We start from the raw sequence: 21,844 nt of genomic DNA on the forward strand, positions 1-21,844 counted from the left end.
AGGGCGGTTCGTTGCATGCCCCAAAATGTTGATTTTGGCAGTGATTGGTGCATTCCGTCTCTATCCGCACATCTGATGCTCCATCCAGTGTGCTGCTAAAAGTGCTGAGAGACAAAAGACTCCGTGGGCGACGCGCCTGCTTCAACAGCACCAATGATCGCATCCCAAGGAGGCTGGTCTTCAGGGATTTTGTGTCCACTTCGCACTATTATGCAGTAGTTTCTGCACGGCTGGCTGCTGGGATGAACAGGGCCAGGTTTCTTCGTCCGATCTTCCCCTCTACGTACTTCTATTTATCAGAGCCCCATGTGCCACTGATCGCTGTGTTCTTCACCTGCTGTTCATTTGTTTTCAGTTTTGCTACTGTCGTTTTTGTGTGTTCGTGCCTTGAGCTCTGGAAGCTGGGCCGTCCTTCGTTGGGTTGTCGTTTTTGCTTCTTCGAATTTACTGACATTGACAGACCCGTTGATCGGTGCCTAATGCAGTCGAGATACCCCTAGACGTTGGTTTTCATTTCACGACGGTTGACGTTTTTGAACTTGCATCTCGGTCCACATATTATAATCAATCCATCTAGCTGCTTACGAGGCAAGATGTCCGACTCATCTCGCTCCGTACAAGCAAGATGTCCACCCCTTCGGCAGGCCCGAGGGACAAAGCTTAATACTATAATTGAGGATCTGCGCGAGACGCAGTACTCAGAGGAGGAGAAAGAGGAGTTGGGGCATGATGATTTTAAGGCCAACGACTTTCTTAAACCTGCTGCGAGCCCCCGTCTGAAGCTAAAGACTAGTGGTCTTCCTACATCGAGTTCAAAACTTGGTCGCCTTTTCTCTCCCTTATCTGCAGGGACTATGTCTTCTTGCTCAGACACAGAGTGGCAGCACCAGATGCAAGGATTTGACGAGTTGTACGATGCCACGGATGATGAATCGGAAACGAGTGATGATTGTACGTCATTTTGCAGCAGTCGACCAACGAGCATGATCACTCCTACGACGAGAAACTCTTTGGGTTCTTCCGTCAGTCGAAATCGGTATCCGACCCTCACGATCCCCCCCTCATCTACGTGGCCATCAATTCAAGGTGCACCTAAGAGCTCTCCTGTTCCACCGACACCACCTTCAAAGATACCTGTCTCACCTGCGGCCCTTTCGCGCCTTACGCACTCTGTGCCTGCTTTACATGCTCCCCCATCGCTAGATGGTAGCGTCTCGTCCGACCAGGTCTCGAATATCAGCGCACCTGCTACGCCAGACCTGCAATCCCTCCCGGATGATGCCTGGGACCCTCGAGATTTTCATGTACGGCCTGATCTGGAGAGCCAGAGTACTGCTTCCGACATCGACGCGAGTTCTGATATTCAAAGCGTTGAGATTGCTATCGAGGGTACAGAAGAAGACTGGCGCCATGTGCTTGGGAACTTTCCTCAGATTCCTTCCGCAGGAAACAATAGGTCGCCATCGCTTTCCCTCGACCTAGATGCTGAACCTATCCGAGAACACACTCCCTCCGATCAAGGGGTCTTCCTGCCTGAGGATGCTCTAGCAATGTTACAGCATATTCCACTAGATGGGACGCCGGATCCCTGGTCAGAGACGTCAAGCAATGAGGAAATGTGGCAGCTCGAACCCCCTAGCCGCCCTCGGAGCGCCGATGAAGCGACTCCGGCATCGGCGCTGTCTGGGTGTAGTTTCAGCAACCTCAGCATTCCTTCTCCAGGTGGCTTTTTCGCATCCCTTGGACCCCGTGCTCGCCACACATGGTCTATACCCAAGGGGAACAAGGTACCCTCGTCGGCCATTGCGGAGAACTTTTACAATTTGCCCTTCAGTCGAGATGAGGGTGAAATTGTCGAGCAGGTTATCGAACTACCAGAGCGGTCAACTGAGGAGCAGTTAACGGCAGTTTATGCTCCGGAGGGACCGCCCACAGCCATCAGAATTCCCCCAGAGACAGAATCTCATCCCATCGAACATCCGGAGAGTCCAGTGAGTGTCGTTGATGATGCAGTCAATGAAATCCCGCGACCTGCTGTTTCATACGAATATGATGAGCACTATGGCGAAGAGTTGCAACAGCGATCAATGGCGAGTCTTGATCGAACTAGCGTATGGCTGGCAGCGCAGGCTACCTACCTAGCTGCCCTCAACGAAACGAACCCTGTCAACAATATCGAACACAGGGATGGTGTAACAGATGACGCCGAGGAGAATCGCGAGGATGTGCCTTCCGATTTGACTCATAAAAAGTCTGTTCGTTTCACCGAAGCTTTCCCCGAGCCTACCAGTTCCCTTCCTTCTGCCCTGGCAAGTAGGGATTCGATTTACTGGCGAGGCTTCCAGTCCGTTCGTAAACAGGCTGGGCGCCGGGACGGCTTTATGCACCGAAACATGCGGTTTGATGCCGTGCAGTCGAACCGACTTGGCTTGACTGGAATGCACACCAACTGCTTACTGGGAAACTATGAGCTGACCCCTTCCGAACGTCCTCCATACAATGGCCCGTTTGCACAAGCTCCTCGCAAGTCAGTGCTTGCCTCTGTTCTGGCGGAGAAGGCACAGTTCTCCACGCTGGAGAAGGAGCAATCCGTGCTTGCGCAAATCCATCAGCCCATGTGGGCCATCGACGCTCTCAAGTTCCTCAATGGTGGTAGATTGATCGCCAGCCCCGCATCGAGACGGTTCTCAAAATCTAACAAACGCCGCGTGAGAGTTCTGGACTTGGGAGGACATGCTTCATGTGAATGGGCATGGGATCTTGCACATGACAACCCAGATATCAAGGTTTACACTGCATTTACCGAACAGCAAGCAGTTAATCCTGGTATCAAAGGTCCACCCAACCATCAGCCAGTTTCCGTGCAACATCTCTGGAAGCTACCGTTCCCTGACAACAAGTTTGATGTCATCTCTGCTCGTTCGCTTCCTGCGTTGCTGAAGAATGAATGCCCTGTTGGTGAGAACAAGGACGAATATGACTTGTGCCTCAAGGAATGCTATCGCTGTCTGAAACCAGGGGGCTACCTTGAATTCTTTGTCATGGACGCGGAGATATCGCACGCAGGTGATTACGCTTGTGCCACCTCGGTCGAATTTGCATTCAACCTCAAGACCAGGGGATACGACCCGAATCCGACCAAGAATTTTCTCGGTCATTTGCGAAATGAACGGTTTTTAGGTATCAAGAGGGCATGGATGTTCTTGCCTATCGGTGTGGAGCCTGTCAAGCGACCACCACCCAGAGAGACGCCAGAACCCCGTGTGAAGAGTCAGATCGAGGACTGCGAAGCCGTTCATGGTCCAGTTGGCAGCACGGCTGACATTGCCAGCTTAACAGGCCTATTGGGGGGCTGGATTTGGGAGCAGTGGCTGTTGAAGCTGCAAGTGGAAATGGGTCGGGGACGTGATAGACTGCTGGAAGGCGTCGGGGGTGTGTTTGACGAGGGTCGTAAGAACGGTGCTGGCTGGACCTGCCTGTCTGGATGGGCGATGAAGCCGAAACGCAGGAAGCAGACCGGCTCCCAGAAGAACTGATGGGCTTAACTTGCTTTATTGGTTTCCTTTTCTCCCAACATTCACTTGTTTTTCATTCATTTGGCCTTTGTGATACCCCATTTCGCCCTGGAGGCGACACTAATATAGCGATAACCCTAGTCTTGTTCTTTAATCTTCCATCACTTATTCGAATTTTCATTGTATTGTAGTAATTACCCGATCTGTACTATGTTATAGAGAAATGCAATGGGCAATGTACGATGTTGTCTATGAATATGGGAGTAAACATCCAAGAATATATATCGGAAAGTCTTGATGATCAAGAGATTTACGATACAAAAAACAATTTTTGGTTCCCAAGTGAAGGCCAATTTGGCAATCTTATCGCAATAAAGATTATAAGTGCATCGAAATATAAAAAGGTGCAAATTAACATTGTTAACTGCTGGCTTTACCGCGAAGTGGAAAGAGCAATCAGATCACGTGACCCGGAGCTTCTGGCGGTCCCAGAAAGTTGCGCCGATGCGACATGCGATATCATCATCTCTATCAATCTCCCACCAGCCCTTCGCCCATTCGATTTCCCTTTGTCGTGGACGGGAATTGCGGCAGATTCAAATCAATTGCTTTTTTGCTCAGCTCCGCAGGCGATGATATAGACCTAGATACGACCTACACCTACCCCTCCATCGCTTTAATACCGCAACCATGCTCTTCTTCAGGTCAGCATTTCGTCTCTTACCGCCACCGAATCCAATATGAATGACTTTCTGACTTGCATGTGATATTATGCAGCTTCTTCAAGACCCTCACCAACCAAACCGTAACCATCGAGCTCAAGAACGACATCCGCATCCGCGGTACCCTCAAGTCGGTCGACCAATACCTGAATATCAAGCTCGATGATGTGGACGTCCTCGACCTAGACAAATACCCCCACTTATCGTCGGTGAAGAACATGTTCATTCGTGGTAGCGTTGTGCGATACGTGATGCTCCCCAGATCGGAGGTCGATGTTGGTTTGTTGGAAGATGCTACACGGCGGGGTGAGTGCATTGAACCTGTTTCCCGGTCTTATTGCCGGAGGATATGCTCGGATATATTCGCGGCCTTTTGGTCTTGCTTGAGGCAGCCTGAGCTGGCTCAGCTACGTTCTGGAGAGATGCTAATGAGGATTCTATTGCAGAGGCTGCCAACCAAGCCGGAAAGGGACGATAAACATAATCGCTTGGCATTCTACAAATACCTTCCGCCATTGAAACAAATTGATGTAATTCCTTTTCACGATGTGATGTCGCTGCTATTTGCTTTGAACGCATTGTCTACATGATAACTTTCGACCCCGGACTTAGGCCCCTCTGGCCTAGATGATGATGATTTTGATGGAGAATTGAATATTTCTATACGATATAGACCTTGGGGATGCTCAGAAGGTGTTAAAAAAGTAGTCGTGAAGGTTGAATTGCGCCGTTGAAAGTAAAGCTGGACTGGTGTTGTTATTTCCAGCGGTTAAGTGTTCAAAGTGTTTGGACTTTTATCATTTTCCAACACAATTCATCAGCTATTTTTCAAAGATGAAATATATCCCTGAACTGGTTCCAGAAGACATTTCGCTCGTAGCTTTCTCAACGAATAAATCCTCTATATTTATTACTCACGTGATCTCGCGACGCGAGGGATCAAGATTCTCGCCGCCCGCGCCGCGCTTTCATTCTCCGATAACCGAAGACAAATGTATTACGAATGACGATTTTCTTGAAGATGGCTCGATAGCAAAGCATACGAATTATGAAACATATTAGCCAAGCGAACATCAATAGATCACTATCCAATCGACTTCCTACTACCTGATTATCGGCTCATCCCCGCAGCAAAACCATCCACTTCCATCGACAATCTCGCCCTACCCCCTCCCCTCCTCATCAGAATGGTCGGTCCACCGTCGAAAAAGGGCTCGACGCCCTCCAAAGTTCCCTTCAGCGTTAAACAAGCATCGATAAAGAAGAACAGGAGCATTTTGAACTTTTTCCAGAAAACGGATTCCCCTCCCAATTCTACATCACGACAACCTCGTATCACACAATTTGGAACGAAGGGCGGTGCAAAGAATGCAACGCCTACGCTTCGACGAGAGGATAGTTCCAATGCCAGCTCTACAACGGGGAGTTTATTCTTGGAGGATCGAAACGGGGCGAAATCGAAGATTGGAGGGAATAGTTCCGGCGGGGAGAAAATTGGAAGAGAGAGGTCCAAGACGCCGGATGATATTTGGGGTGAGGATGAGGGGCTGGACGATGACAGATATCATGAGAATGGATCGGCAAATAAGAAGCGGAAGGTAGATTCGCCGTCAGTTTCGAATGCTACGGAGGATGGATCGAAGCCATCTCATACGCCCGTTCCTGCCAAAAGCCGACATACTAGCGGTCCATTTATCGATGAATCAGATAGTGAGGATGACCTCGGAGTATTCGGAGAGGTTGATGAACTATCCAAGGCGCCAGGGAAAGGAGATAAACCAGGGAAAGAACCAACAGGCGTTGATGATGAAAAGTCGGATAAAGAAGAAGCTTCAGCTGTCGACATACCACCATTGGTAAGAGAAGCCACGAGCCATATCGAAGATGATGAATTTGCGAATTTTGACGATCTAGGAGAAGAAGAATTCAGAGACGAAGAACTCCTAGAGCCGTTAGGCGAAGAGGAAGAGAGGGAGCAACCATGCGGGTTTGATCTATATGACTCCAACGATTTGGTGGAGGAAGGGGAATTCGAGGAAGGGTCTGGTGAAGTGGCCGACTGTCCCATCTGCCAAACCAGTTTGGCGGGTTTAAATGAGTCGGTAAGTTATATTGCAACTGATATGGTCACAGGAGACTAACTTGCATTTGCTCAGGATGTGTCGATACATGTCAATAACTGTCTAGATGGAAAACCCAACCCAGCTCCATCGAAAGAGCCACCGGTGCCTCCGGATAAAGCGTTGACACGACAGGAAAAAGCTGCAATAGCGAGACCGGCACAACGTGATCCATATGCTGCGGGCAATACCGGCTCAACATCTGCGTTCTCGAAATTGATGGCTGGTAATGCGGAAGATACAGCATGGTCAACTGCTGCATCGAATGAGGTTTCCTCACGTGGAAAACAGGCCTATCAGAGAACCTGTCCGTTCTACAAGATCATCCCTGGCTTCTCGATTTGTGTGGATGCCTTTCGCTACGGAGCAGTTGAAGGTTGTAATGCCTACTTTCTCAGTCATTTTCACAGTGACCACTACGTTGGCCTCACATCGTCATGGTGTCACGGCCCTATCTACTGCAGTAAGGTGACGGGGAATCTTGTCCGACAGCAACTCAAGGTCAATCCGAAATGGGTTGTGGACCTGGAGTTTGAGAAGAAAACCGAAGTCCCCGGCACGGGAGGGGTGCAAGTTACTCTAATCGATGCGAACCATTGCCCTGGCAGTGCACTGTTTCTTTTTGAGAAGACCTTAGGACATGGCCCGTCACCAAAAATGCAGCGTGTACTCCACTGCGGTGATTTTCGTGCGTCTCCAGCGCATGTGCAGCACGCACTTCTTCGGCCGGAGGGGTTTGATCCTGTAACAGGGCAGCGTCGACAACAGAGGATCGACGTTTGCTACCTAGATACCACCTACATGAACCCCAAGTATGCGTTTCCAAGCCAGGAGGATGTAATTTCGGCGTGTTCGAATTTGTGTGTCCAGCTAGACCAGGACCAGGATGGAGGTGTTGGTTCAGCGACTTCACAAAAGGCAAAGAATGCAGGAATAGGGAATGCGATGAGCAAGTTCATTTCTGCCGTGGCTGGTTCCAATGGCACACAGACAACGTCACAGCCGCGAGGAAGGCTGTTGGTGGTGATGGGAACGTACAGCATCGGCAAGGAGCGAATCTGCCTGGGAATTGCGCGAGCCCTCAAGAGCAAAATCTATGCCACGGCCGCAAAAAAACGGATATGTGCGTGTCTGGAGGATGCAGAACTCTTATCGTTACTCACAGATGATCCCTTGGAGGCTCAAATCCACATGCAGACAGTGTTTGAAATTCGTGCAGAAACGCTGGCCGACTACCTCGATTCAATGAAGCCGCATTTTTCGCGGGTGGTGGGCTTTCGCCCGACGGGGTGGTCGTACCGACCACCGGCAGGGAGAATGCTGGATAACCCTCCTGTGTCCACGGTGCTACACTCACCCCACTGGAAGACGCCGTATGGGGTCGGCAACCTGGCGCCCCAGCGCGGCAGTACGCGGGAGAGCGCATGTTATGGGGTACCGTACAGCGAGCATAGTTCATTCCGGGAGTTGACCATGTTTTGTTGTGCGCTGCGGATCGGGCGGGTGATTCCCACGGTCAATGTGGGCAGCCAAAAAAGCCGGGAGCGGATGAAGGCATGGATTGAGCGCTGGGAGATGGAGAAGCGAAAGAATGGATTGTATCGAGAAGAATGGTACTAGATCTGTACATACATAGACCATAGACAATGCATACCTGGCCGTGAAGATACTGTATAGCATCACTCACGTGACCAATCAACAGTAGAAGCATCCTCCACACCCCTCCCCCTCGATCGCCTCCATGCTTTCTCTCCATGATCCCCAGCCAGTTACCGTTGCCTTCTTTCCAATGGCTTCATGATCGCCACTTAGCATCTCTGGATCCACACCGTCATAACCGAGCGGTGTGGCGGGGAAGACGCCGGTCGGGGCTGCGATTCGGCTGGCAGAAAGTGAAGGCGTCGTCTGCTGCCCGGTTGAGACTCCCGATCTCCAGATCCGTCGAGGGGAATACCCTCGGGGATGCGATGAGGCAACGATGGGGGGCTCTGGCCTTAAATAGAGTCGTTCATGGCCGTTCGAGAATGCCTCTGATGCTTCGGACATGCAGTGAATCTCCAATCGACATATTTTTGCTTTTCTGATTTTTACTGTGAGTCTTGTCCTGTCCCCAATCAGTGCCGTTCGGATGTCATCTTCCCCACGTTGTTTTTCCACCGTTTCTTACCCACTATTTTTTCCAACGGCTGTCATAAAAACGAGGCGATCTACCCTTGTCGCCCATGCATCTGTCGTGGTCACATCACAGTAGCTAATATATTATTCTCCGTTTTCTAGCATCATGCTCACCGATTTACTCTCCCCCTACCTTTTCTTGGCCCTCGCGGTCGCCTACTACCTCGTTCCTTACCTGCAACGATGGAGCTTGCATGACATCCCAGCCCCAAGTGTCGCCGGCTTCACCAACCTCTGGCTGATGTTGACGACCCGCCGTGGTTCGCGTTGTCTTGTTATCCATGATGCCCACAAGAAGTACGGTAAGATGGTGCGTCTTGCACCCAAGCATGTCTCCATCGCCGACGACGCTGCCATCCAGGCTATTTACGGACACGGAAATGGGTTCCTGAAATCGTACGTCACCACACGCTCCACACCTATTGTCCCTGTTATTGTTTTTTATCTCTCCTGGTTACACCACATCAACTAACATCACTAGGGATTTCTATGATGCCTTTGTCTCCATCCGCCGTGGTCTTTTCAACACTCGCGACCGTGCCGAACACAGCCGCAAGCGTAAGACCGTCTCCCACACCTTCAGTGCCAAATCCATCGGTCAATTCGAACAATACATCCACGGCAACATCGAGCTCTTCGTGAAGAAATGGAACAGCATCGCCGAGCTCCAGCGCAACCCCAAGACCGGCTATGCAACTATCGATGCGCTCAACTGGTTCAACTACCTGGCTTTTGACATTATTGGTGACCTGGCTTTCGGTGCTCCCTTTGGTATGATCGAGAAGGGCAAAGATATCGCTGAGATGCGCAAGACACCCGATTCTCCCCCTTCCTACGTCCAGGCTGTTGAGGTTCTTAACCGTCGTGGTGAGGTTTCCGCTACTATTGGTTGCTTCCCTGCCATCAAGCCTTTTGCCAAATACCTCCCCGACCGTTTCTTCCGCGAGGGTATGGAGGCTGTTGAGAACCTTGCTGGTATTGCTGTCGCCCGTGTCAATGAACGTCTCAAGCCCGAAGTCATGGCCAACAACACCCGTGTCGATTTGCTCGCTCGTCTGATGGAAGGAAAGGATAGCACCGGAAACAAGCTCGGCCGTGAGGAACTCACCGCTGAGGCCCTTACCCAGCTCATTGCCGGTTCCGACACCACCTCCAACACCTCCTGTGCTATTCTGTACTGGTGCCTGCGTACTCCTGGTGTCATTGAAAATCTCCACAAGATTCTGGATGAGGCTATTCCTAAGGATGTTGACGTTCCCACCCACGCCATGGTCAAGGAGATTCCTTAGTATGTCCCCTCTCCCATCTACCTCTCTTGACCGCATCAAACTAACAGACACTTAGCCTCCAATGGGTTATCTGGGAAACCATGCGTATCCACAGCACCTCCGCCATGGGTCTTCCCCGTGAAATCCCCCCTGGTAGCCCCCCCGTCAACATTTCCGGCCACGTCTTCCACGCCGGTGACGTTCTCTCCGTCCCCAGCTACACCATCCACCGTTCTACCGAAATCTGGGGCCCCGATGCCGAGCAGTTCATCCCCGAACGTTGGGCCCCTGAGCGCCTTACCTCCCGTCAAAAGGCCGCCTTCATCCCCTTCAGCACTGGTCCCCGTGCCTGTGTCGGCCGTAACGTCGCTGAGATGGAACTCCTTGTCATATGCGCTACTGTCTTCCGCCTGTTTGACTTTGTCATCCAGCAGGAAGGACCCATGGAGTCCTCTGAGGGTTTCCTCCGCAAGCCTCTGGGCTTGGAGGTTGGATTGAAGAAGAGAACTGTTGCCTAAGTGGCTTCCAGTCAGCTTCTTCTCTGCAATTGCTTTTGATTATCTCAGCTCACTCTTCCTTTTCTCATTGTTTTGTCTTGAACGGTTATATTTGGCTGGTGAATCCACTTGGGAGGAATTGCACCACGGTGCAAATTGGAATTTCGGTTGGAAATTTGATGACTCGATGAGAATACCATGAAGTTTATCTGTACTTCGTTTGTACATCATTGATATGATTCTCTCTTTTTGTCGTTTCATGTTAAAATAGCATTACATATCTGCCAGGAGGCAGTACGAATTTAAACATTGCTTAGACTTATTATTCATTTCATTCAAATAATCTCATTAAGACATGTCAGTCATAGCATGCTCATAAAAAACGGGCGCATTCATGAACCGACATCACCACGACGAAGGACCAAACTTCACGCCTGTAATCTGCTTCGCCGTATCGGCTGCATCCATCGTGTCAGAGGCGATCCTAGTCCCCCACCACGACGGAAAACTGGTCTTGGTCATGTTGAGCGCTAGGAAAATCAAGATGGTGCACAGGTCCAGGCCGACGTCCAAGCCCGCGGACAAAACGTAGTTATACTGCATCCACCATCCGCGCCAGCGACCACGGATCCATTTGTTGAAGATAAAGCCCACAATGCCCCATGCTAGATAGTTGAGTGGTGTAGCGGGGGGAATGAGGTTCGTTGAGCCGAAGATGAGAGGGGCGCTCAGGAAGCGGATTGGACTCTTGGGGAACATTCTTGCCAATATGTACAGCACAATTGGGAACAGAAGGCCCGCGAGCCAGAACCACATTAGTCCCGAGTACATCTGGCCGACGGAAAACATGCGCTGAGGACCGATGGCACCCCAGATGACTGAGGCGTTGAAGAATACGCGGCCGTTTGGGCATGTATAGTGGTCTGGCTGATGTTCTGAGCAAACACCGCTGATAGCACCGAGTGCCCAGTTCATAACACCGATTTGGACAAAGCAGGACCACAGACAGGCGACCATCTGGGCCGTGAAGGTAACGCGAGTGGGGAGTTTCATATAGTGACCTAGAATATTTATCAATGAAAGGTCGAAAAACAAAGTACGGTCTGCATACCTAGCTTCATGTCTTGGGAGAAATACAGCCCCTGGTACATGGTGATGTAGCCGTACGTCTTGAACAACATCATGGCCATGGGTCGACCAGGCTGCATATAACCGATGACGAATTCCGTGATGATATTCAAACCAATATCAATGTTGGTTGTTGCCTTGACAATCCCGAGTGGAATGAACCAAACAGTAGCCATGGTCAGTGCAATGAAAAAGGCCCACCAGGTTAGATGTGTTGGGTAGCCCTGGGTAACCCCTAAGGATATTCCAATCATGATAAGCAGAACACTGGCATACCACCAGAGTGGTACCTCCTTGAACCGAGACATCAGGCGTCCGTGGATGTCCTCTTCTTCGTGACCTGTGCGACGGAGCCGAGTCCACAGCTCCTTTCCATGGAATAGTATTGTGTGTACAATGACTGAAATCGTGGCAGCGAAGCCGAGGCCATAGCAAAGCGTGAAAGTGGTGGATAAGAAGAGAGGTGAATAGTTCTTGTATTTTGTTTCGTCCAAGGTCAAGCTGGGAGTCAGAATTTTAGTTACGTCGTAAACTTTACCCATGTTATTATAACTATTCGAATCACTGATGGGAAGATGCTTGAAGTAATAGAGACCGGAGTAATGGAGAGCAGGCGTTACAATCCAGAAGAAAATAACCATGCTGATCAACGTGTTCGCAATGGCGTACCAGGGCGCGATGAGCGGACTGAAGTTGAACCCTGAGATTTGTGTCCAATCGAAGGTAATTGGAATAAGTGACAGGCCTGTCCAACCACCAAAAAGCTGATTTATAACGACATTCTGTGGCTTTATCCAAGTCACGAAGGCGAAGACGCTCATGAATGGGGCAATGAAACCGGGAATCCAATACCAGGCAAATGACCCGATCATGCAGTATAGGAAAAAACGGTATTTTCCAATTCTCCAGCCAGCAACCTTGCTAGGGTCAGGTTTGGTGCGGTCATGCAAAGCGGTAAAGAGAGCCGAGTTGATGAGAGTTGACGGCCAGATCATGGCAGCAGGGGTGACCAAGAAGCGATGGAAGAAACCTGCGAGTCCAAAACCTAGCATCTGTGATGAAATGCACAACAGGAGCTCGAATCCCCAGCCAAAACGCTGTTTATAGAAAGCGCGCTGGGCGAGCAGCACGTCCGTAGCATAAGCGAAGCCTCCACCGAAAGTGGCGTTGGCCATGATGACGATAAGCGCATGCTCCTTCTTGCTGAAAGGACCCGGGTTTAGATTGCACTGAATTCCAAAGACTCTGAGCTTCTTTTTGGGCATCACCTTTGCCCACCCCATACCAATTGGGTAGGCGACAACCTGGGCTACGTATGATGGAATGATAATGTAGGGCTGACGCATAGAGAACAACGTATTCAACCCCGAGCCAATGGTAGCGAGCACCAAACCGATAAACCAGGCGCGAAAGGTGTTGGTATGGCCTCCCTCATCATGGTTGGGGACGGCGGCGCGCACTTCGGGGTATGGGGAGTTGTCCAGAAGTTCATGGGTGATGTCCACCTTGGCGTCTGTATCGGATGTATGGAGTGCCTCATCAATTTCATCGATGACCTCGTCCGGCAGATTGGGATCCCAATGATGCTGTTCTTTCAACTTTCTGAGATGGGCCGCCGCCGTGTCAGGGGCAGTCTCATCGACTGCCGCCCCGGTGGTAATGGCGACATTCGGTTCGTGGTCCTTCTTCTCCATGGTAGAAGGTGATGGTATCACGAGAAACTATTCCTCGCCTTGATGACAAGTCAAACCTGAGGATGGCAGCACGGTCGTGGTTTCCAAAATGAGTAACTAAAAAGAAGAGAAGGCGACGAGCAGATCGAGGAATTGATATAAAAGAAACTTAGATACAGCGTGTATTGGCTGGATCAACAAAGATTAACCCCGACGGTAGCCCGATGCCTTATCTTTCTTTTTTAGCCTGAATAATAGTTGGTATTCAGAACCATTTTCGCTGGTTATCTTAATATTTGTCTCGGTTCATCTCCCACATTGCCCCCCCTTCATGCGATGTAACCTTGATAGACTAGTCCCAGAGTCGATATATGATAGGGCAGAGTGTTGAAGCCTTAATTATAGTGCACTTCTCGAGCATACCCCCTTCGCCTGTGGCACTAATTGGATTTCATTGAAGTCCAGTGGAGATAGTTAGACTGCTTAAATCAAAGCGAGTCAACCGACCCGCACGAGCGATTCATATTTGCACAGCGAAGACATTTAAAAAAGACCGAGCTTGGAATCATTGGCCACTGGACGTTGTGGTCTCCGGGGGCATTGAGTAACACAGCATCTCGATAGTCGGCAAAAGGAATTAATTCTTAGTGAGCCAGTGGCTACTCTCGTTCCCTCGCTTATGGAAACTTTTCCAATGGCTTTAATTCTAGCCAGTCCGTATGCAGCGTCTCATGTGCCAAATGCCTTGCATTAAAGCACGCTGGGGTTATTTGCGGTTGACTTGTTGGGTGCGACAGGGGACCGTCGGCAGGTGGCGTCTGGATGATAACCACCTGATAAGCCCTTGGGACGAAGATCTGGACGGAACAGCGCAAGGCTTGTTTGCGATAAGCCAAAACAAGAAGAACAGCAGGGGTTGGCGACGGAAATAACCGAAAGAATCGTTTAGGTGGTGTGTAACCATCTTGATTCTTTGTCTTCGAATCCGACCATCAACTCTTTTATTCTTTCCTTTCGGAATTCATCGGCCACTCAATTACCCCGTGTACTGAATTGACTAAATGCGCATTTAGTTCATGGATACAGTCCATTGCGAAAGCAAAGAAGGGAGTAACTGGCCTGCATGGAGATATCTAGGGCAAATTCGACTGGGTGGCCACGAGAAATGCGGGGAAGTCATCGCAATGCCGGATATGCGTGTGCACTAAGGTCGTTGGTAATGCATGGCTCCTCTAGTTTGCATCAGTACAGGATGCTACCAGTGCCAGCCTTATTAGATGAAAAGATGATGGATTTGCAACATACGGCATTATTGAGATGAACATCTGCAGTCCGTTTGGAGGTTGGGTATGACAATCTTCTATTACGATCAAGATGTAGCGGTGTAGTCGGAAGCTAGATCTATACGAGAATGGTAGAAAGGGTGCATCATTTCTTGATATTATTATTGATTTTCGAAGAACGAATTAGAGGCTGACCGTCTGTTCAAAGCCAATGAGCCAAGATGCTTTTATCTTCAAACGATCCCTGTAAAACCAACGAGATACCAATCTCAGTCATGACTGTGTCAGCTAATCTATCTCAGCAAATTAGAAGCCTTAGATTCTAGAGACCAAGCTCTGGTTGATGCTGCTCCCAACAGTGGCACCCAGGGGTAAAAAGCGCGCCAAAGTTTCTAAGATTCTCCTGAGGAGTTTTCTTATATGGACGAGATTGATAGATCTTGTGGAAACATAGCGTGAACTTCAACATGAAGCAAAGATGAAAGATGGTGAAATTCGTGGTATCATAGCACCAGGATCGAGTCGGATGCTAGTCCTCTGTGGTTTCGGCGACTCGAGACCTACAAGAGAATTCCAGTAGATGAAAATGTCGAGGAATAAGGCTCTGTAGGGGGAAATATTCCATCATCACCCAGAGCCCACTCGAAGTCAGCCAAAAACTGGTCATCAAAACGGATGGGCTCCTGTCGCTCGATGGAACCGACTGCCGCACTGGTAGCAGCCCCGGGGTTTTCGCGGCCGGGGTCAATTCCTGAAGGAATGAATGAGCAATCATGTACAGAACATGCAAAAGTAGTCGGAGTACCGTCGGCTGCTTCCTCCTGTGGAACTACCATGGCCCGATACTGCGCATCAAATTCATCTCGCCACCACCAGACTGCATCTAATACGACGCTGAACACGAGACGGCTTCGAATTCGGAGTGCTGTGTACTCGCTACCATCAGACTTGCGGAACGCCTTGGAGCTATTCCAAAGTTGATTCAGAACAATGACTGTTTTAGCAGGTACGTCATTGCTCTCGATTGACATCTGTTTGGTCAGATTTATGGCCGTGAAGAACGAGGACCTTGCCTTCTCATGATCTAGAGTGTGAGATGCAGAGCTCTTTAATATCCGGAGCAGAGATACGGAGGCAACCAGTAACCCAAAATTAACCTGTACGGGGGCCGTTGAAAGATCATCGAGTCTTTCGCCCAAAGTGAGAATAGAATCAACCACAGTACAGGCCGTAGAAAGAAGTCGAGGAAGACAGCCGGTAGAAGCAATAGTATGGTTTTTGAAGAAGTGGTAGACTTGCATGCTGAGACGACAAAGTGTTGTGTGGAATCTGTCATCCTCTAAAAAATGTCAGATTAAGTTGAACAAGACAAGAATAACGCGCACATACCGGAGGTTATCTGTGTCTCAAGATCGGTGGCCTGATTTTCAAACTCTCTAATTAGGATATCCAAGGCACGTTCTTGATCCAAAGACATATTTCGCACGCCGTTTTCAAGTACTGCTGCGCTGCACCGAGAAAGGATCTCTTGACACTTGACTTTGAGTGCGAGCGATGGTGCAATTTTCTGGAATAATAATTGACTTTGTCCTGGACCCTGCTCCAAGTTTGCGAGAGTGCGAGCAGACTGTCCCTTTGACACGCAAGCACTACGTTAATTTAGCGGCTTGAATAGCAATGTTAAGTTAAAATAAATACCGTTGGTAGACGATAACACAGTGTGCCCAAAGCTCTGAGCGTTTGATCATGTCCGTCTCAGAAGGTGCAGGTATTTTGACTTTCGAGAATTCATGGCTAGACATAGGGATATGTATTCCGTTTTGCATGGCGGTATGTAGCAACATCCCACTCAATGGAAATGTCACGTCTGGTCTGGACCTATCTTTCGGGAACGGCCAGGTGAGGATAAGCAATAGACCTTGTATGGTGTGCCAGGGTGATGATGTTGACGCAACTGAAAGCAAGGCCATATCGGTAATGCTACGGGATAGGGCTGTCAACAAAGTCGGGTTCCTTGGGTATGTACGGCACGCAACACCTATCATGGCCCAGAAAAGAAAAGCAGACTGTGTGTAGTAGGAATTGGGAGTAGTTCGAGGGTCAAGAATGGGCAACAGTTGTGCATAGCGGTTGAAGAATCTAAGCTTCAATGTCAGCATCACGGGAAAAAAAAAAAAAAAAAAAAAAAAAAAGGACCAAGCGCTCTTTGCACGCACAAATGAAACATCTCATCGATTTCCTCCCCGGTCACTTCGATATTGTTCAGAGTTCGAGATATAGTTGGGTCTGCGACACGGTCTGTTGGTGTCTCTACACGGCCCAATGATGGATCCGAACAACCTGGAGATAGTAGTTGTTGGGGATAAGAAGAGGCCTGGGGATGGTTTGGAGGAGTAGAGAGTTGTAGATCGCCCCCGCTACTTTCGGAATGCACGCCCATCTCCGCTGCAGCCGTCAAGAGAGCAATGGGCGAAGGGTGGGGATCGGTTGATGCAGAAGATCTCAGTTTTCGTCTCAGTTCGTCTGTCTCGTGCTCTAGCTCAGAGAGGCGTCTTGTTCGGTTGATCAACACATCAGCTAATGGTGAAGAGAAGCAAAGTAGATGAAAAGAACCACGAAGACAAAAAGAATCAAAATATAAGGAACAACAAGCAAACGGAAACCAAAGAAGAAGCCCTCGAGAAATGGGGTGATAGAACCAGACATACTGGCGTTTATGTTCTCTCTTGAATGGATCTGAGACGATGCATTGTGTTTTGACCTTGAGACACCGGCTGCAAGGCTGATCGGGATTCAAATACGCATCACATTTGGCCTGGTTCATAATATTAGCAGACGGGAAGGCACGAGCTGGACGAAGACGGAGAGTATAAGAGAAGAGAATTTCACCAAACGCACCTTCTGTTGTCTGCATTCCGTGCAGGCCTTTTTGCCTCGCCTCAACGACGACCTTTAACGGAGCTTCATGTTTAGCACGTTGGCGAGCTCCAGACAGGATGAAGCGCATTGAATGATGACTTACGGCTGAGGCGACTGCTCCATCTCGGGATTAATCGGTAGCCTGTGGCGATGGGATTATTGGGGGATTCATGACTCTCGTTAAAAGTGCTGTCGAAGGTAAATTGGACGAGGAGGGGGAAGAGGCAGCGGAGCCTGGGCCACGGGGATAAAGGCCATAATCTCCGCGCGACTTTACAAGCGTCGACAGCCCAACAATTCAGCAAGTGAAGTCGATAATTCACTTGAGATCAGAGACTGAGATTGAATATAGCTAGGAGATGGAGTAAGTAATGTAGATTAAATGAATTTTATTTGCTCTAAAGCTGCTGATATTGCACAGATTAAGCCGGCGCTGATCATATGTGCGTTGCCAATTCTGAACGGCCAGAAGATTTCAATTTGAACATGTACAAGAAATTCTCTCAGTGCGGTCCAATTTGGAATGGACCAATGATAGTTTTGAGGATTCTTCAATTTTATGGTTGCTGTCGAGAATATCGTCAAAGCAGCCGAAAATTGTGAAGTCATTGCCCCGAGAGTTGCCAAACGGCCCGGAACCGGCTCGAGGCCATTCTGCAGATGCAGGTCTTGTATGACAAGGACCGGAAAAGAGCGGCTTCTAATTGGCCAAGACCCTCCGGTTCCGGTACCGGCCCTGGGGTCTGCATAGAATGGCCTCTTGTCCACTCCGGTCCTTCTTCATTGACCTGCCAAGTAATTTGGCATGAGAAATATATATAATGCGATCTGGAAGCCTTCAATCATTTACTTTATTTTGATTGTTTATATTATTGAGCAAGGCTCTTCATGTTTGATGCCATATGTTGACTTGAGAATCACTGTATATCAGTTGACAAGACGTGGGCAGCGTCTGCCTCAATGGACTGTCTCTGCTTGCTACCACTTTCATAATAAAGGCAGCTCAAGTGGATCGGTCAGATACACTTATCTTCCCAAGGGAAAAGGCTTTTCATTGGAGTTGTTGCCTGTTGAATACACTGGCTACTACCTTTGCGGGAGATGCATTACTCGCATGGGATTCCCAAGAAGATTGCGTTGGGAGAAAATGAATCAAAATGACAGAGGGAGTGCAATACGTTCTAAATTGAAAATTTCTTTCTCGACAGTCTTTAAAAATTACGATGAATGCGAAAGGACACGAAAACATGATACTTTCAGCTCTCCACCTGGTGTCTAGATTCTGGACGTTCATCACATGTTTGAAATAATAAACAAGAGGTGTGACACAAAACCGTCCCTGTCCCATTCGAAAACGTTGGACACAGCAATGGAAAGGCTGTAGATGCCTAATTGGAGATCCACTAGAGGCTGTTGACGGCACCAACCTCCCACGTCCAAGGGTCGCACTGACATTCAAGTCCACCACAATGTTATACCCATCATACCACAGTGGAGTACCGACAGAGAAAATTATGCAGGTATCCGAGTACACTCCAAAGGTTAATCGTCATGATATTGACGTGGAATTGCTTTACAACTGGCAAGGCCGCAGTGTAACAGGCATACGTACTTGAGGTGCAGAGACGAGGAGACTACCCCTCAGTGACAGGTAACAATTGGATGGTTCGACATATCCAACGGTATCATCGTTATCCTCCATTCTGGGGGTCATGACGCAGTCAAGTACTTGCTACCGTGCCGCAGCGTAGCGGTTTGACAACTCATCTTGCAGATCTTCATGGACTGGGGGCGGGTGGGGGGTGTTGGTTTTACTTACTCGACTAATTGCAGCCCGAGTCAAGATTCGATCGACATGACTGACGTATAATGTTTAGGCAGTTACGGCCGTTGCAACAAGCCTGTCAATTTTCGTGACGGAGATGCGGTTGCTATGTTGCATATATCTCGCGCTCAGGAACGGGACTATTTGTTGCACAAGGTTTCGTATCAATCGTGTCGAAAGGTCACCATCACAAGAGCTTGACAGACTAACGAACTGACCCATACACAGCCGTCGTAACAATGGCGATAGAATAATACGCCGGTGCATCATGTTGGTATCGAAGATTGACTAGTTCTGCCGTAGAATTCCCTCCGAGTACTCGGTGCATAGAACGCTCTCAATGCGCACGTTTGAATTATGGACAAAGTCAATTCTAAACCAGTCCCAGTCGCCTTGAATCGCCTTTGTTTCTCTGGAACTCCAAGGAAAGTAATGATGTAAACACCAATCTATGAGCTCACATCGGCATGGCCCAGGACCTTCAAACCCTGATTAAACTGTGAATTTGATCCGAGGGGTATTTTGGGCCTTTTTTTTGGTGTCGTATCGCGTTGTGCGCTGTTTGCGACTTTGCCTCCATGTTGAGGCAAAGTGATGTATTCACTGTGACATCATGGAAAGTCACCATGCGACTACTTAGAACAACACCAACCAAAACCAATTACTCTGAATTTTTCACCAGAAGGAAGAAAATCACGATATTCAATATGAATTTCGATGCAGACATGGCTATTGCTTCCAGAAGGCCGCTGGGTAGCACGGACCGGCGGGTTTCAGAACAGAACGAGTCAATAGAGGTAATAGATATCAACCTGCCATCCCGAGATAGTCAGCGAACCATTATGATAGTAACCCAGACCCAGGATTTCGTTAGGCCTCCCGCTCTTGTATCGGCAGAGCCACCGGCGTTTGTCACCAAGGATGATGCGAGTGAAGCCCAAAGCGCCGAGTCGACGATATATGGAGGACACAATCCGACGGGAGGAATGGCGGCCAAGATGCAGGTGGGTAGAAGAGACGATTCAGAATATGTCTTATCAATGGCGACTGATGGAGTTTCAGAGCGCGGCCGATAAAAGGGAGCATGCTCGACGAAGTAGCATGTGAAGTGTTCGAAAAAGAAAGGAGAAGGGAGTATGTGCTCGAGGAGGACAGTACGATACTTGAGGAAGAACTATAGGGAATATTTAATTCGGGGAGCTCTGTAGTTACTTTGAATATAGTGGATATGGCCGTATCATAACACCGTATCTAAAGATAATCCTATTCCGTTAGCAGACAAAACATAAGAGGGAGTCGACATAAGGCACCAAATGTGCGAGAGCAGCACTTTCATGAGCAAGACAAACTCACTGGACCTTTCCAGACCCTTGAAAGCTCATACTCGCGACACTCGACTAGATCGTTGAACAGTTTCCATTTCTGATTGGATATGTCCAAACGATCTGGCAGAAGAGAGCCCGAGTGGATTTGCTAGAGAAACTGCGAATGCGAGGGGGATATTTGATTGTGGCATACAGCATGCTCGGTCTAGGGTTTCGTGGGAGCACCTGGTACTCCCAACCCTCATGCACGCATTCAATGTCCTACGCATACCATTCCCCACAAACTTCTTCATTCCTAGCTACCCACATTCAAAATTCGCACACCCTCATCGAAATCCCAGAATGGGTAGCTTGAAATATCCAGAGAATTTTGGGTCTGCATTGACTTTTGGGCAGCAGAGGTCTTATCTCCTCGACTTGAATACCGAAAGTCCATGAATCAAGTTCCCCAAACATGCACTTGGAACAGCGGTGCATCGCAGGTGATCTCCTTTCCATCTCATGGACTTGCCAATCGGCTTTAAAAGACTAAATCCCATGTTTATAATAGTCCATGCAATATTCTGTCAAGCAAAAAGACCTTCCCTCCTCCATGGCGCCGAGAAATCGATACCTCCTCCGTATAAACTAGGAAGACCGCCCGAAAGAGGAGACTCGATTTCCTCCGCGATAGGAAAGAGATAGTGCATGATAAAGACATATGATACAGCAGCAGTTGAAATCAGCAGAGAAAGGATCTACGGAGCTTCCCCAACCAAGTCAGCATCTCCGCACGATCTGTTGTGTCCAGCACAGCATCCCAGAGAATCTCCGAAGTCATGTCGGATTTTGAAACTAAATATTTTTCTGTCAGCCCAAGTATTATCTGGGATATGTCATGGTCGGTCTGGGTTATTGGTCGGCACCTTCTTGCTATCCAAGATAGTGGATGGATAGTTATGCTTTCTAAAGTTCATGACCGGGGTAAATTATGCCGATCTATTTTGGTTGCTGGTGCGAAGCAGCGATATTTCCCAAAATATTCTGAACAGGGCATTTTCATATCACCCCAAACGCAATCCGCATAATCAGTCAAGTTGCCATAAGTTATTGCTTTTTGTTCCCAATTTCCCGACGGTATGGTGGTGCCTCGGATACATTCCATGCGCCCCGAATGGGACCGTGACAAATACCTCGCAAGACTCGATAAAGCAAGAATAGCACCCCGTCCTGGCCCAACAAAGACGTGCAGATGCTCCACCAGTGCTGATTTGAAATTCTGGATGGTTGACCGTATCCTGCCACCTGCAGCAGAAAACTGTCATTTCAGCTCCACGACACGGCCTTTTGATTCTCGGTGAGAATTCTTCCTGCGTTTATCTCTGCACCCCACCAATGATATACCATCTTCAGCT

At 48.9% G+C, this 21,844-nt stretch overlaps 4 protein-coding genes across 4 annotated transcripts; 2 read left to right on the forward strand and 2 right to left on the reverse strand.

Moving 5' to 3' along the window:
• Positions 1–593: 593 nt before the first annotated feature.
• Positions 594–10,318, forward strand: ASPWEDRAFT_54078 (uncharacterized protein; the record flags this gene model as incomplete). Its single annotated transcript, XM_040838008.1, has 7 exons — positions 594–3,478; positions 4,293–4,485; positions 5,530–6,339; positions 6,394–7,955; positions 8,635–8,928; positions 9,014–9,820; positions 9,877–10,318. 7 exons carry the CDS (start codon positions 594–596, stop codon positions 10,316–10,318), a joined length of 6,993 nt encoding a protein of 2,330 aa, XP_040686161.1.
• Positions 10,280–13,491, reverse strand: optB (small oligopeptide transporter, OPT family). The gene is made up of 2 exons (XM_040838864.1): positions 11,409–13,491; positions 10,280–11,358 (listed from the first exon to the last, which is right to left on the reverse strand). Exons 1-2 carry the CDS (start codon positions 13,117–13,119, stop codon positions 10,703–10,705), a joined length of 2,367 nt encoding a protein of 788 aa, XP_040686162.1. The 5' UTR covers positions 13,120–13,491; the 3' UTR covers positions 10,280–10,702.
• A 1,047-nt stretch (positions 13,492–14,538) lies between these two features.
• Positions 14,539–17,599, reverse strand: ASPWEDRAFT_668533 (uncharacterized protein). The gene is made up of 6 exons (XM_040838865.1): positions 17,404–17,599; positions 17,280–17,331; positions 16,598–17,196; positions 16,080–16,520; positions 15,771–16,030; positions 14,539–15,720 (listed from the first exon to the last, which is right to left on the reverse strand). Exons 1-6 carry the CDS (start codon positions 17,421–17,423, stop codon positions 14,942–14,944), a joined length of 2,151 nt encoding a protein of 716 aa, XP_040686163.1. The 5' UTR covers positions 17,424–17,599; the 3' UTR covers positions 14,539–14,941.
• A 2,292-nt stretch (positions 17,600–19,891) lies between these two features.
• Positions 19,892–20,562, forward strand: ASPWEDRAFT_44636 (uncharacterized protein). Its single transcript, XM_040836308.1, has 2 exons — positions 19,892–20,129; positions 20,188–20,562. The coding sequence occupies exons 1-2, from the start codon at positions 19,968–19,970 to the stop codon at positions 20,230–20,232; spliced, it is 207 nt and encodes a 68-aa protein (XP_040686164.1). The 5' UTR covers positions 19,892–19,967; the 3' UTR covers positions 20,233–20,562.
• The last annotated feature ends 1,282 nt before the right edge of the window (positions 20,563–21,844 follow it).

This window comes from Aspergillus wentii, assembly GCF_001890725.1.
Source record: "Aspergillus wentii DTO 134E9 unplaced genomic scaffold ASPWEscaffold_7, whole genome shotgun sequence".
Classification (NCBI taxonomy): Eukaryota; Fungi; Ascomycota; class Eurotiomycetes; order Eurotiales; family Aspergillaceae; genus Aspergillus; species Aspergillus wentii.